This window comes from Penicillium canescens (genome assembly GCF_028828765.1).
Source record: "Penicillium canescens strain IBT 15451 chromosome Unknown utg000006l_segment0_segment0, whole genome shotgun sequence".
In the NCBI taxonomy this organism is placed as follows: domain Eukaryota; kingdom Fungi; phylum Ascomycota; class Eurotiomycetes; order Eurotiales; family Aspergillaceae; genus Penicillium; species Penicillium canescens.
Window position 1 is genome coordinate 3,881,029 of NW_026703968.1, and position 16,016 is coordinate 3,897,044.

The 16,016-nt window shown below is 49.3% G+C and overlaps 4 protein-coding genes across 4 annotated transcripts; 3 read left to right on the plus strand and 1 right to left on the minus strand.

The window, feature by feature from the left end:
* Positions 1 to 832: 832 nt before the first annotated feature.
* N7446_010306 (lytic polysaccharide monooxygenase) lies at positions 833 to 1,699 on the plus strand (the record flags this gene model as incomplete). Its single annotated transcript, XM_058519049.1, has 1 exon — positions 833 to 1,699. One exon carries the CDS (start codon positions 833 to 835, stop codon positions 1,697 to 1,699), a length of 867 nt encoding a protein of 288 aa, XP_058369837.1.
* A 559-nt stretch (positions 1,700 to 2,258) lies between these two features.
* N7446_010307 (uncharacterized protein) lies at positions 2,259 to 3,044 on the plus strand (the record flags this gene model as incomplete). The annotated part of the gene is made up of 1 exon (XM_058519050.1): positions 2,259 to 3,044. One exon carries the CDS (start codon positions 2,259 to 2,261, stop codon positions 3,042 to 3,044), a length of 786 nt encoding a protein of 261 aa, XP_058369838.1.
* A 1,221-nt stretch (positions 3,045 to 4,265) lies between these two features.
* N7446_010308 (uncharacterized protein) lies at positions 4,266 to 5,301 on the minus strand (the record flags this gene model as incomplete). Its single annotated transcript, XM_058519051.1, has 4 exons — positions 4,266 to 4,663; positions 4,723 to 4,854; positions 4,915 to 5,087; positions 5,136 to 5,301. 4 exons carry the CDS (start codon positions 5,299 to 5,301, stop codon positions 4,511 to 4,513), a joined length of 624 nt encoding a protein of 207 aa, XP_058369839.1. The 3' UTR covers positions 4,266 to 4,510.
* A 900-nt stretch (positions 5,302 to 6,201) lies between these two features.
* Positions 6,202 to 8,791, plus strand: N7446_010309 (uncharacterized protein; the record flags this gene model as incomplete). Its single annotated transcript, XM_058519052.1, has 6 exons — positions 6,202 to 6,380; positions 6,436 to 6,643; positions 6,695 to 7,125; positions 7,189 to 7,547; positions 7,637 to 8,671; positions 8,721 to 8,791. The coding sequence occupies 6 exons, from the start codon at positions 6,202 to 6,204 to the stop codon at positions 8,789 to 8,791; spliced, it is 2,283 nt and encodes a 760-aa protein (XP_058369840.1).
* Positions 8,792 to 16,016: the final 7,225 nt, after the last annotated feature.

The window sequence follows — 16,016 nt, forward strand, 5'->3', positions numbered from 1 at the left end:
TGGAGCATGCCGTGAGCAAGGTGAACAAGGTATGGAAGATGGGAGCTCTGTTTTGACAGTTCGAAGCTTGTGCGTTCGAAGTAAAAAACATAGTTCATTCATGATAGAAGGCGTCCATAGTCTCGAAATGATTAATAAAGGCTCAACTTGACAGGAAAACCAACCGGAATTTATCTCTATGCACTCTTTAATATGAAACCATCGAGGCTCCCAAAGTACCTAGTTAGTTTCACAAACCCCTGGCAGATGCAGGGCGACTATAGGTCGGATTGGAGTCAAATTGGCGAAACATCCGAGACCCGCGATCATCTCTTGACCCCACATGCTTAATTACGCAGAATATCCATCAATGACACGGCTCACAGCTATATACCTGTCACTTGGCAGCTCCATCAACATGAAACGTTCATCCCAGTTCGGCGCGTGGGCCATGCTTGGCAGCCCTAGCTCCTGAACATCGGGCTTGTCTCGGAAGAATCGGTCAAGTTCAATATTCACTTGCCGCCGGTCTCCAGAGAATGTCCCTGAATATATCCGATGTGTTTCAAGGCGCTACATACAGCACTCTGGCCAGGTGACGTCCATCAATGTGGAGTCTCTACTGTTTGTAGTTGATTAGCACTGGGATGTGGAAGGGCTCTCCCCATGGCTATATAACAGGCAAATCCACGACGGCCCAGTTGAGTATGCTGGCCAGTCCTTCTTGAATATTTTTCCCATTCACATTCTTTCACTCCGGTCTGTGACCGTGCAGATTTTCATTCGTTATACATTCATCGGTACCGGTTTACCGTTCACTTCCATTCTCTCCATTTCCATATCCAACATCAAAATGATGAAGCAATTCACTCCCGTCCTGGCTTTCGCCAGCATGATCTCCATGGTCAATGCCCACGGCTTCGTCACCAGCCCTCAGGCCCGTATGCCCGGCTCCGCCATGGCCGCCGCCTGCGGCAACCAAGTCCAGGTGAACCAGGAGTCCGACAACTACGGCAACATCCAGGGCGAGCTCCAGGTTGCCTCCAGCCAGAGCGACTACAACGCCGCCGAGTGCGCCATCTGGCTCTGCAAGGGCTACAAGTTCGCCGACAACAAGGATAACGTCCAATCCTACACCGCCGGCCAGAAGGTCGACTTCAAGGTTGACATCCGCGCTCCTCACACCGGTGTCGCTAACGTCTCCGTCGTCGATACTTCTTCCAACTCTGTCATCGGCCAGCCTCTCATCTCCTGGGACGTCTATGCCTCCACTGCCACCGGTGTCAAATCCGACGAGACCAGCTTCTCAGTGACTATCCCCGATGACCTCGGCAGCCAGTGTGGCACCGCTGGTGACTGCGTGCTGCAGTGGTACTGGTACGCCGAGTCTATCGACCAGACCTATGAGTCCTGTGTCGACTTCACTCTCGGCGGTGACTCTTCCAGCTCTGGCTCCAGTGGCTCCAGCTCCAGCGCTGTCGTGAGCTCTGCCCCCGCTACCTCCGCCACTGCTGTCGCTGCTACGACCTCTGCTGCTACTACGTCTGCTGCCATCGCCATCGAGACCTCCATCTCAGCCCCCGTCGCTGCTCAGACTACCTTCGCCACCAGCGCCCGTCAATCAGCCTCCCCCCCGAGGCCCCCAGCTCCGTCGTGGCTACCGCCAGCGCTGCCGGCTCGGCTCTGCCTTTCCCTACTGACAGTGCTGAGAGTGTCCTGAGCTGGGTTGAGTCTCTGCTCGGCAACTTGGTTGGCAGCAACTAAATGAAATGTCAAGTGGCTCGCTAGTTCGAGATATGCTAGACATACTGCTCCTGTCCTTAGATCTACTTGTGTTTCTTCGGCTAGATATATTTATCAATACATTTTGGATCTTACCTGGCTCATCTTCTTTTCCTTTCTTCGCTGGTTGCGATGTAACGTTGGTTTATTTTTGCGATATCGGACGATTGTCTTTATCACGTTGCCCCGTACGGAGTATACTCTTTAGACAGCCCTGTTGTACGTTATAGTTCGTGGATAGTCCGGGCATGGGGTATGCGGGGGTTCCATGGATCGGCAAATGCTGACCAAATGTCCGATAATCGCATCTTCCACGGTCACCTCTCCTTTGCAGGGCAACTTCATCCCTTCAGTCTTCCAAGTATTAATACCTGGCTAAGACCAACTGCCATCTGGGTCATGTCATATAGACCATAGAATCCCCAATCATGCCAATCCGTCTCCAACAAAGACTATTCAACCTCAGCAAAACGATAAACCCACGCCAATATACCACAATGACCAAAGCGAAAGACTGGAATGCAAGCCAATACCTCAAGTTCGAGAATGAACGCACCCTACCAACGCGCAATCTCCTCGACAGGGTGCCCCTATCATCACCGAAGAGGATCATCGACCTAGGCTGCGGCCCGGGAAACTCAACATCAGTCCTGGCCACACGCTACCCAGACGCAAAGATCACAGGCCTGGACTCTTCACCTGACATGATCAAAAAGGCGCAGACTGTCCTCCCAGAGCGGGACTTCCATGTTGCAGATCTGACAACGTACAAGCCGGAGGCAGGCGACGCTGTCGACCTCTTCTTTTCTAGCGCTGTGTTCCATTGGCTGACAGCAGACGACCGGATCGCAGTTATCAGACGGCTGCTGGAGCCACAGGCTCCAGGATCTGTCTTTGCTATTCAGGTGCCGAATAACCTGAGCGAGCCGGTGCATGTGTTAATGCGTGAGACGGCGGCGGAGGGGCCGTGGGCTGGGAAGTTGGCTGGGGTGCAGAGAAATGAACTCGAGTCTATACAGGTGATGTATGATCGGCTGAAGCCGTTTTGTGGGGAGGTTCATATTTGGGAGACGAGTTATTATCATTCGGTTGAAGGGCCTGAGGCTGTTGTGGAGTGGGTTAAGGGGGCCGGGTTGAAGCCGTTTGTGGATCTGTTGGAGGGTGGCGAGAGGGAGGCGTTTTTGGAGGCATATTTGGAGAAGATCAAGGGGGCATATCCTGTCTCTGTCGATGGGAGGGTGTTGTTTAAATTTCCGCGGTTGTTTATGGTTGCTGTGAAATGAGAGACTGGGGGAAGGAATAAAGATGGAAATAAAAGGATGTTTGACATTGACAGGAATCGATCCCTGGAGTTGCAGATTTAGTATTTCCTGTTAGGGATTTAGGCTTGGGAAGGGCCTTTCAGATTTCCGAATTTTGATGTTCGGATAGCCTCGTTTTTGACTTGAGATAGAGGTACCTCCACTTTTATCCCCCCGACTACTCCATATGAGGCTGTTTGTACAACTCAGAAATGGAGCTGCTTGATGCTGCTCCTCTCTAGCAGCTGTTGCCCAAATCTGAAGTTTCCACGATCCCTCAACCTTAAGATACAGCCATTTTCCCTGCCTGAGTGACATGTCTCTTACATCTTCGCCCTATATAAGGCAAACAAAAGGCTTCTTTTTAACCAGCTCACTCCAGTGGCCCAAGGGGTTGTCATGGCCCGTCTTCGTCCTGCGGGGTAGCGATCATAGATGGTCAAATTCCTTCACTGCCGGTTTGATGCTCATATACTGAAGTGATACCCAAGACTACACATAGGCACCCACTCAGGCGAATGGGAAACCCTACTCCTCCGTCTCGCTGAGAAGCCGTAGCTAGTAAGTTGATCTGATGGATATGGGCTGATGATTGGGGGGTCATGGATTGGGATCGCACCGCGGTGTCCCCATGTATTGTCCTACGAGCCCGGGAAAGGTCCGGGTTAATGAGATTTTTTTTTTTTTTTAATCTTTTGCTTTGTTTTCATGAAGCTATTCTTGTCTCTCCTCTTGCTGTCCTGCTTGGCTTTATTGGAGGTGCTTTTTCATGTCTTCCTTCCCCTTTTGCTCGACTTGCCCTTGTTCCCATATCCTCTCGACGAACATGAAGCTATTCCCATGAGGCCTCTTGCTGCTCTGCTTTCCACCTGCAAGTTGACCCAAATACAGGTGAGGCTATTCCCTTCCAGCTTCCCTTCCTGCCTAGTTACCCAACTCGACCTTTGATAGATAAAGCTATTCCCTTACCACCTCTTCCTTCCACTCCTGCTCTGCCTCCTGCCTCCTGCCTCCCACCTGCCATCCTCGTTTTCCTTTAATCCAAATGAAGCTATTCCCATCATCCTACCCTACTTCCCTGCATCGTTCCCACTCTTGTTTATTACCACACCAAATCACGCACACACCCCAACATTGTCGACCCTTAAGAATATCTGTCTCATGTCATGGCACTTGCCACACCCAGGATTGACTCACAGCTCTCCACACCCAATGATGTCTTCCAGCCAACATGGCCAACCACAAGCCTCATCTCATGCCATGCCACTTGAGCCACCCACACTCATAACAGCAATGGACTTGCAGCCATCTGCCCTCTAACCACGTACGAACTCAACTACAAAGTACCACATTGGTATCAATGCGTCACACTTTGATTGCAGCCTATATAGAGCACTACCCAACACGACTACAATCAAGCACAACACAATCCAACACTGCTCAAACGCTCAAAGAGCACCCGAGGCAGCAATCTTGATAGTACCGTCCGTGCGCCCACTTGAATCCAAGCTCTTGCTCTCCATCTTCGAGAGTATTTCCTGTCCCGACACAACCTCCCCAAAGACAACATGCTTGCCATCCAGATGAGGAGTTTTGACGAACTACCAACACAGTAAGTCAGCTGTTCCCACAATAGTCACGCAGAGATGGAGAGACTCACAGTGATGAAGAACTGAGACCCGTTCGTGTTTGGTCCCGCGTTTGCCATGGACAGCAGACCCGGCTTGGTATGCTGGATGCTGAAGTTCTCGTCTTCGAACTTTTCGCCATAGATCGATTTACCGCCTGTTCCCTGCGTGACATATTCACGTTAGCTTCGCTGGTTGAGAGTTATGGATATCTTGAGACGTACGTTTCCGCGGGTAAAGTCACCACCCTGAGCCATGAACCCGGCAATCACACGATGGAACGCCGAGCCTGCATATCCGAAGCCCTTCTCGCCAGTTGCCAGGGCGCGGAAGTTACCAGCGGTCTTTGGGACGACGTCGTCGTAGAGTTTGAACACGATGCGGCCCCATGATTCATCTAAACATTATAAGTTATGACACGATCGAATAATGGAGATTGACATACTCTGCCCGCTGCGGTTTGTATAGTCAATATCAAAGTAGACGTTCGACATGATGGATATGTTCTTCAATGGTGAGATTAGATTAGATGGTGAGAAGGAAATTGAGGAGGCGGGGCAGTAAAGAGGGGGGTTATGGCCTCTATACTTAGATGTCATGCATGAGGTCATGGTTGCAACTTGTCGATTCCATTGGCAGGTTGCGTGTTTGGATGTCAGATTCCGCATTGGATTGGCGAGCTTCAGCCCCGGTGGGGAGCGGATGCGCTCGGATCTATGCGTGCGGGATCGAGTCGCGTTGGTGGGGATGGGATGGGGTAGACACCTTGGGATTACAACAGATTCTATTCTTTTTTAACGAGGTAGAATGAAGTTTGAGATCCTGATTTGTATAGGGTTCCACTCTCAATTATCATCTTCTGTTGTTCTTCTGCACTCAGCCTGTTTGGGACTAGCGTGCTTGGCCTGTATATGAACTTTCTAACTGAATCCCAATATAAAATTTACCTCATCACTACAAGATTCATCGCTTGCATTGTACACTGCACATAATTCCATCATTCGGGAGACAGCTATTCTCCAGCATCTTGGTCTGTGGCTTAAGGCATTGTGAACCCTCAACATTACACATAGAATATGAGGACCTGTGAAAATGACGCCGAAAATGACCACTTTTGACGCCAGAAACGGCTTCCTTTCCACCCGTAACTTTGAATGTCCAGCCGCCCCTTGACCGCCCACTGCCCTGGAACACCACTATTCTGCACCCACCTAGCACTGTTAGTCATCCTCCGGTCCTGATGTTGACGCTCGACTTGCACAGTTGTTCCCCTCGTTTCCACTGGCGACCAAGACGACGCCGAAAATGGCTCCCTTTCGGCTGAATCTAAGTCCCCTCCCTTTTCGCCCAGTTCATTTGAGCGCCTATAAGATGCTTCGCCTTCCCTCCCTTCCGGTGTCCTCGCACCTCCCATTCTCTCATCCTCGTTGCGCACGCCTCAAGCCGACCTTTACGTTGTCGTTTCCCATATCACGAATTTTCCACCCTGGTCTTTGTATCTGACTTCCTCCATGGCACCTACGCCTGTACATCCGGCTCAAACTGATGAGCACCAATACTGGACCGATCCCATTCTTTGCGAGGAAACTCGAGCCAGACTGGAACATTTTCGCAGTCTTGGATGGCTCCCTCCAAACTTTAAGCCAAAGACCTTAGAAGGCATAGCTGTCGTCGAACGTTATTGGCGAAAGTGAGTGCTCACTTGGTCGGGAAAAGTCTTGTGACTGAGAATAACACGGGAATAGATATTGCATTCAATCGAACGAGGATTATGTGGACTTTCTTCTTTTGGAGGATCAGACGATCTACATGAACTTTTTTGATTGGATGTTCAAAACATCACGAAAGAAACTGCTTCAGTCATATGATGAATACTGGCGACGCCTTTGTCAATACTTCGAGCTATTCGCCCGTCGCCGTGTCGGTGAGGATGCCCGTCAACAGATGCGACGAGTAAGTTATATCCTGTCTGTTCCTAAACAGAGTATGCTTACCTTGGAAAAGTTTCTCGAAGGTGTATTCCCAGCCGAGCGCAAAATTCCCCGACGAACAAAGGACAAAAATACTCTAGATGTGGATGCTTTTGGTGTGATTTACCGGCATCACTGGGTCCATTCGAGATTCTTTCGTCACGGGAGCATGATTGTTCAGTTTGCTACAGTCCAGCTCTGGTCCGCCATTACAGGCACGCGACCTGGTGTCTTGCTTCCTCAAGACACATCGTCGCCTGGCAATCCAGTTTTGGGCAAACGCAAACGGGATGACACCTTCCAGAGTGATCTTCCAAAGCACATTTCCTTGAAAGATCTTCCGGACTCGGTCTGCTATCGCGATATCGAACTTTTCTACCTGAAAGACCTTCAAAGTAAACGTGATGTCCTCTGTGCCATCATCGAGTTTCGCAATCTCAAAGGTCGACCGGAAGGCGCTGATGGGTAAGCTGAAATTTTGATTCGAATTTCTCATGAACCAACTTCGATACTGATCCTTGCCAACAGAACCAAATTCTTCATGCACGGCGATTATCAACTGGCATATTGCCCGATAACTCAGATCATTGCGTTCGCTTTCCGCGATGGAGCTTTTGCCAATGCCGACCTCACACCAGAGCTCATTTGGCGGCTACGAGTTCCAAGAGGCAATTCATCTCTTCCCCTCCGGTGGAAGCCCGAGGTTCTTAATGTGCCTCTCCTTCGACGTCTTGGACGCACTCCATACGGCTACAGACTCGATGGGTCTTTGCCAATGACCTATGATTCAAGTCGACAGGCGCTCAAGGAGTTGGGTCGAGATGCTAGATTTGAAGACGATATTGGGCATTACAATTACCGCCGCTGGACGGCAAATGAAGTCAACAGTATGTCACTTGCTGAACGCGATATGATGGATTCATTTTCGGTATGATAGATGGGATCACTCGCAACGGAGCTGACTATCTATTCGCAGAAAATTTTACCAGCCAGGAGCGAAAAAGGGTGCTCGGGCAGTCTGGTGACGCGGTGTTTGAAAAACATTACCAATCACAATTTATTGCGCGCGACCTTCAGCATGTCGTTCTTCTTCGGCCCTCCCAAGAAGGTCTGGTACGCTTCGCCGGGAGCATGCTTAGGAAGAGAGATTTATCGGCACCCTCTGATCTTACCGAAGCTCATAAACGTGCTATTTGCCAAAACCCTGAAATTCTGCAGCTGAGACGCGAGAAAAGAGAGCTTATGGCGGAGATGCGGTCCGTGGCTGGCACAATCAAGAACGCCCGTGATACCTTTCCACACCTCTTCCAAAGGCATGAGACTATCAAAAAAGACCTGGCCAAGCTTCGGAAAACATTGGCGATCGAAACTCGCGAGACAGCCAGAAAGGACTATTTTAATAATGCTCCCGTGATTGAAGTTGACCGACAGATCAAGCAAATGCTTCTCGGCGAATCTGATGTTGAGGAACACGATGCTGATAGTTCCGCTGAAGAAGACTGGGAGCTCCCTATTCCGGACTACGTATTTCCTGAACGAGCTCGGCTTGTGGAGAACTTTTACGGTCCTGACGCAGAAGACTTCCATGTGGACAAATTACTTACTCGACGCATTCAGGTTACCAAGGACATGGTTGCGCTTCTACTGCTTTGCGAGCCGAGCAGGCGAGGCAACCGTGTTAATTGGGATCTCGATGAAGAGGCAAACATACCTATTGAACAGCCCGAGCAACTGGCGTCTGATGATGATACGCAAATATGTCCAACAGATGTTTGCATCATCTGCTTTGGTGAATCTCGTCGCTCGGCGTCGAACCCTCCTCCGCATAAATTTCCTTCCAAGCGACAGGACTCACTTCGTCGTCATCTCATCGACTCTCATCTGCTTCATGCACACGACGGGATCAGCTGCAACTGGGAAGCATGTCGCACTCTTCCCAAGTTTGCCAAAATCACCGAATTTTTAGCCCATGCTAATAAAGAACACAAATATGATATCAATATTAAACTATGTCATCTCACCGAAAGGCCACCGGTTAACCACGGTGACGGTTCTTCCAGGGAAACATCTATGGAATCAGAGAAACGGCAAGGCACTGAAACTCCCGCCTCCTCTGTCGATTTTGATATGACAAACATTGATCCTCGATTGATGAGACCCGGCCCTATCACCGTCGTGAAGCCATCAGCCTGCCCGTCAACAACCGACATTTCCGCCTCCCCTTCTGGATGCCTAGTGACGACCACTGACTCAAATTCGGCGGAGATTTCTGCACGGCGAGTGACGAGGGGAACAGCAAAGGCGGCAAATATAGAGCCTGGTCCTAAGCTGGAATCTTCATCACAGCATGCGACGCGCTCGTCTCGAAAAATTTGGCGCCCAGAAGAGCAGTTTGGGGGGCAGCAGAAGGGTAAAGGACCATCAGGCAAAATGAATACGTCCGCTATCAAACATACACCACGTCGGTCAAAGCGATTACGAGCTCGGTGATTTGTGGCCTTGGGGATAATTCTTTTTGTTTGTATATTCAGGTGCAATTCAGAACGTATCAATAGATTGATTGTAGATCCAGGGTCCAGTAGACGTAGCTTCATATCTAATGTTTTTCTTTGATAGCCAACTTTACAATGTCTGGAAGATTAAGGCTTTCCTCTTTTTCAATCCCACACAACTTGATTTCTTTGTCGTTTTTCCCCATCTTATTTTCATTGTCTCTAATTAAAGAGGACTCAACATTAAACTTCATATTACGAGGCTTCCATCCATTCTCTAATGCTTGTCTGATGGCCAGTCGCGATACGTCAGCGAAGGCATCTTTCCATCTAGGTAGTCGTCCTGCCACTCCTGCGGGAATCAACGGCGTGATGGAGGGACATCATCAAATCAATACAATTACTTTTCAAGGAGCGATTGACAGCGAGCTGGGAAATCACGCACGAAGTACGCTTGAAAACATAAAAGGGGGAGTAACAATGGATCAGAGGATCCAACGTATGATTGGTTCCCGACTACTCCTTGCTCCACCTTGGAGAAGCTCTATCCATCACTTGGTGTGCGTTGCGCTCGGTAGCGAAGACGGAGGTGCGTGGGTAGTACGTGGGCTTCGACCTTTAGTGTTGTGGTTGCCACCGTCCTGAACTCCGATAGAGTTCGGATCAAGACGGTTCTCTGAACTGTGTTTAAATGGCGGAGATGAGTTTTGTCTCGGAGCAGGTCATGCCAGACCGTCGATGCATAGTCTACGATGGGTGTGACACATGCTTGATAGAGCTGTCGTATTTGTTCTGGACGCAATTATCGTAGGCCACTGAGAGCGAGGGTCGTCTTAGTGGCATGTTTGATCGCTTGTTGAGCGTGTTCCTTCCAGCGAAGTCCCTGGTCGAACACCGCCCCTAGCAGTTTGGCTGTTGGCGACGGCTTGACGTCGGCGCCATCGAAGCTGATCTGTCGTTGTAAGTATTCTCCCCTCTTCCTAATGAGGTGGGTAAGCTCTGTTTTCTCCGCCGCGAAGCAGGATCCGGTCCGCCGTGCCCACTCCTCGATACGAGGGACATCTTCGGACTGTATCTTGGCTAGGTTTTCCTCGGCCGAGCCCCACGCGCCATCGGAAGTAGTCGTTAATAAATGCCGACGCACCTCCGTGGGAGTCAACGGGCTAGTCGACCAGATCGGCGTTGAAGAACGCAAACAAAATGGGAGAGAGCGGCGAGCCTTGCGCTAGACCTGCATGTGCTAATAGCTCTGTTTCGGTACGGAAGTCGTCAAATCCCATGTTGGCGTGCCGGTCACTCCTGAAGCTTGCAATCCATTTCCTGGCTACCATCGGGATCCGTCTCGCCCGCAACGACGTATCCAGGCTCGCCTTTCCTCGAAGACTGCAACATCCGTGGAGCCCTGAGATATACGAGACAGCAAGATTCCATCTTCGCAGTATGCAGGCAGTATCTGGTACCACTGGTCACGATGGAAGTTGGCTACCTGCAATGGTGCCGTGCCTAACGGAGAAACCAGCCTGTCAGTCTGAACCCAATTCGTTTATCACACCCAGACTCGTCCACGTAAACCAAGTGATACGACTGAAAGTCTGACAGGTTATGCATGTAGAAATCTCGCAGATCCGCATTTTGTTCCTTTGCTCTCTGTCGAGCCACCTTCTTTGACCAACCCACCGAAGCAAGAGCCCGTTTGAGGCTTGAATTTATGACCTGGACACGGAACTCGTCCCATAAAAAGATTTCCACCTCATCCACATATAGGCCGGGCTTTTCGAGGAGGCGATCGCATAGTGCTTCTATCATCGGAGGTGTTACGGTCCGTCGTCGACCTACTCGAGTTGGGGGTGCTCTGACATTTCCGAACCGGCGAAGGTTGTTGCTGATGTGGATGATTGAACGCTTACTACATTAGCCATTTTATGAGGCAGTCAGTGATTTGCTCAATATCATAGTTTCAATCATTTCGAGCCTTGAGAGAGGTAGTCTTGGCGCCATGTTGAGAAGAGGAATCTGGATCTTGATAAGGAGAGTTTTGGCAGGGAGCGGTGGGAGACCGCTGATGGGGGTTGACGATGGACTCCATTTGCTCACCCTTGCTCGGCCCTCTGCTCAGTGAGCAGGTGAAATGATTTTGGGTGAAAAGTCTGGGGGATGCCAGGTATAAGGAAAAGCACGTGACTTGGCGATCTTGCAGTTCCTGGGAGCCTGGCAGCACGTCTCAAAACTGCGGACCTCAGAAAGAGGTGTTTACTGGTAGCATACGCTACTTTCACTATGGCAACAATAAAATGGGATCCCATATTGTCCTCTCGCCCGCTGGAAACAGCCAATAGAGCAGGCTTTCGAAACTACAGTGTCCAAACTTGCTTTTTATCTGGCCGGAGCTGGCTAATTTATCACATGCTGCACTTATTCGAGGGTTCTGACTCGGGTCGACTCAATACCTGGAAACGTGCTGATCCCACTCAAACAGGACCATCAGAATGCTCGATATGAATTGCCCGCCAATCTTGGTTCAATAACCATTCTTAGCGCCGCGTAGTCACCTGATATTGAACCTGAGGGGGCGCCCCTTCTTCAGCTCAGAACCACATAACGGGCCCTTCTCATGAACTACAAACAAGGCACCTTTATTTAATTATGTCAACGATATCATTTCGTGGCAATAACGATGTGCTTCAATTGGAGATAAATGTGGCTTGACCAACGCAAGTTACAGTACCCATCAGCCTCCAGCCAATTCAGAGGAACCGAACATGGTGAAGGCCGAGTGCATTATTGGAAAAATACGACATAGTATCCTGCAATATCTCACAATGCCTTACTGGGCAGCAGCAGCCCCGACGCTATGGTTAGCAAGAATATCCTGGCAGAGATTACTCGCTTTCTGTGCGACAGGATCCCCGGGAGACATCGCCCTCAACCATCGCACAGCCTTATGCAGCTTAAGCTGGACATTGAGTGCATCGGTCGTAATTATTCGCGTTCCTTTGAATAGTGCAATCATAAGAATGGCGGTGGACTGCATGAGATAATGTAGAGCGCACCACCACGGACATGATGTAAAGAGCCAAGCTGTATCTGGCTCATCAGGGAAGATATCAATTGTTTCCTTTGCCATGCGTATGCACAAAGCTGCCATAGAAGCACAAAAAGAATTCGGAAGGTTCTTCTCGGAGGATTGGTATGTAACAATGTGCAGACACGGTTGTAGAATCAGAATTTTGGTGCAATAGAAAGAAAAGGCAAGACTCGTGCGATGGTAATCAAGCGGATCCGCCGCTTTTGTTCTCAAAAAGCGGCATGTGGAAGGAAGACAGGAGAGCCAGTGGTCAGCGGAGCTGTTTAAGGAACGTATGACAGATTCCAAATGCTGCCCTGACTCCCGAGCGCTTGTCGTGTAGATTCCAATAATGGCTTGTCTCATGACATGGTTTAGCTGAATAGCATAAATGAAGCATATAGAGTCAGAAGTCGTGAGCTTGCTCACTGCTTTCTGCGAGTTGGGCTCCCCTCTGGTTTCCGAATGCGAAATGCGCCGCAAGGGAAGCGCCTGATACGTCGGACTTTCAAATAGTGTAGGATGAGAGCTCTGGGAAAAATCGCCGCTTGCTAACGCATCTTCACTTACCATACGAAAGTCAGCCGGTGTCGACCTTTCTTCGTAAGGGTCCATGTCGCCAGAGGGTGATGGTGCGGGAGTAGTGAAGAAAGCTATGTCCATACTCAACGGCCGGCCGATTGTTGCACACAACTTAGTATCTAGCATCTGTATTGCCCACCACAGTTGATATCGGCTTTGTTTAGAAATTGGCGATATCATGTTACTCTCAGAGCGAAGATGGAGTCCCATCATTACAGCTGACCGCATTGCAATGCCACAAAGCTTCCACGCCCTGTTCAAATTTTTTAGACACGTGCTCCATCCATAGTAACAACCGACATAGACGGGATCAAAATTACTAACCTATTTGCATGTCCAGCGGAAATTAGGTAGAGGGATGCCAACGCCTCCACCTGCACCTGTTGAAGATTTGAAGGTTCCAACACAGAGTTGGTCAAGGCCAAATTCCACCCACGTCCAAAAAATGTGTTATGTACGTTGCCTTTCTGATTTTCTGGGAACTCAGGTAGACTTTCCTTACTCATGGCACAAGACTGCCCTGCGATAGCTAGAACCAAGTTGAAGATAGCCAACCATTTTCTCCCTGGTTTTGCTGTTTGATCAGAATAAAATGATCGATACTGACTTAAAAAAATATCTTTCCTGATGAAGGGGAAGTATACGTGCGTAACGCCGAAATAAGCCGAAACCAGCTGGTCGGCAATTGCTTGTGGGGGCCGTCGCAAGATGTCCACATCCTCTGGGAACCAAGGCTTCACGTCATCCAAATAATAGTTCACCGATGAGAGGTTGCCTCGGGAAAAACTGTCGTAAGGATAGTCTTGAACATCGGAATTTCGGTTAGCATCATCAAGATGACACTTCAGTGTATACAGCCACTTCATCACTGAGTGGTCGCCCACATATCCCATCGCTTGATTTTCCCTCTTCTGATCGTAATCCTCGGTGGTGCAGCCAGCAACAACGGCAGGAAAAGACACGTCGGAGCCATCCTGGCGATCAGGTTCATGAAATATGTGAGCTGGATCTTTAGATGATGAAAGACTATCCTGTATTCAATCAATGTCAGAAACTAATCCTCCTATAGATGCCGAAATCTGAATTGACTTTTTCCAGGGGGCGATGATCACGATATTTGGAGCCGAAAACATGATCAACGCTGTTGGCAATCTCAAAGCCAAGCTTGGGATAGATTTCTCGTAAAAGAGATTCGTAAGTTTGAACTTGGTTTGCAAGGTTGTCAAGTTGTCTGATAACTTCTAGTTAGTGAGGCTGGCATCCAGATGCTGTAGAAGTTGACCTACTTGGCCATTTTGAGCCGCTTGCGATCTTCATAGACGCAGGAAAAGAAATTCTCTTCGCATCTACGACATTCAGGCCTGTGACCACTACATTTCGCCTTCTGTTCTCGGCAAGACTGGCACGCCTGTTTCACTCTGCCAGGCATGACAGCGTCCATTTGATTTGTGGCTCGGGGTATTGGAACTTTCGGGAGTCGCGGCTCCTCGACCTTCAGCCGCATCGAATTTTCCATACCGTTTACTTCTCGGGGAATTGGAGGTTTGGCCGAGCTGGACATGGGTTTTGGCAATTGAAATGAGACATTATCAAACCCGGACAGGTTCGAAGGGAAGAGAGTCGCCTGATCTGCTGGAAAGTCGAACTGGAAGTCATGGGAAGCCCACAAGTCAGCCTGCGATCGCCAACTCATAGTGCAAACAAATTGGCGGTCAAGGCCAATTTTGTTGAAGGAAGTTGAACGAAGGAATGGCACAGCGGGAGGGCCTATAAAGAGCAGCTAAGAGCGATCGTTGACGCGTCTTCTAAAACCCTGTGATCGATTGCATGGAGGCGCTTTATGTGTATTGGTGCTTTGCTCAAGGTATCTTGGCTGTCGCCAGTATATGCTGTATCATTGGCTGGAAGTTTTCGCCGCACTAATGAGGTCGGCTCCCTTGCTTACAGAAGTCTCCCTTCTCCGCGGATAGAGCAACCATTTTCCTGAGCTACTAAGAAATTATCTCATTAGGAAAGATGCTAGGCTATCATCAGCTCCCAGATATTTAACGTATCTAGAGTCAACTATAGTTGTTCTTTATATCTACCTCTATGTATACGTGAGACCCTCACACTAGCCCTAGTTGCCCAGCAATTGAAGCGCCGATGCCCCGTGAGGTACAACCGGCTCTGGCACCTTCTCAGCCACGTACGAGAGCCTTACCGAAGTATAGCGTTTGTGGAATTCAGGGTCATAAATTGACTACATGTCCTAATAGAACTCGTTTTTAGCTTATCGAATTTAATGGCGTTTTGGTTGAGATAATTGCATTTAAGTGAATAGATAGTGGTGGGGTGGCCACTCGCATATGAAATAAGTTACGTTACGTCAAAATGTTATTGATTACGTCATCGATTCCGACCACCTAGTTAACTTACCTCAGTTCCCTCAGACCACAGCCAATGATGAGACAGAATTCTGCCGATTCTGCCACGCTAACCCGATTGGGTTGCTTCATCAGCCCGTGGTCTGAGCCGGGAACCCCTTCCGTACATACAAGTTTCCGGTTCTCGCCAGCAACCCCACCATTTGGTCAAGGTGTGTTTTCTCAAGCTCTCTGAGAGTATTTCTGACATTGTTAGAAAGAATGGCATCACCGGATTTGCCCAATATGATCTCTAGATCGCGAAAGCGTGCTCGACAATCCTCCCTCGAGTGGCCTTCTTCCAGTTCACCATTACAAGAACCACCTGCGTCTACTCAGCGATCTCGTTATATCTCAGGATTGCAGCCACGCGAACGTGTCGATATGGTACTGGCTGAGCTTAATGATAAGCACCGGTGGACAATCAAGGATCTTCTTTACCACATGGTGCATGCACAACCAGTCAAAAAAATGGATATTCGACATCGTATCGAGCACAGAAATTGTCTGACGCTATATATGGGCAACCTGAAATTATTGAGCGGCTAGGTAGTGTCTCAAAAGACATATATGCCACTGGTGCATCCGATCTCGTGTCTCGGATACAGACCGAGATTCGAGGGCTGATTAACGGAGATATACTCGGCGAGTTCCAGTCCAATGTGGACCCTAAAGATATGGACATCTCTAGCTTGGCTACGCAGATGCAGAGGAAAGCTCCAGAGCTCTGTGGACTGCTCGTTAGCATCATGACACCTCCAGGAAACCATCGCGATACACCCAAGATCCACCAGGGCAGCATTGTGATGGTCT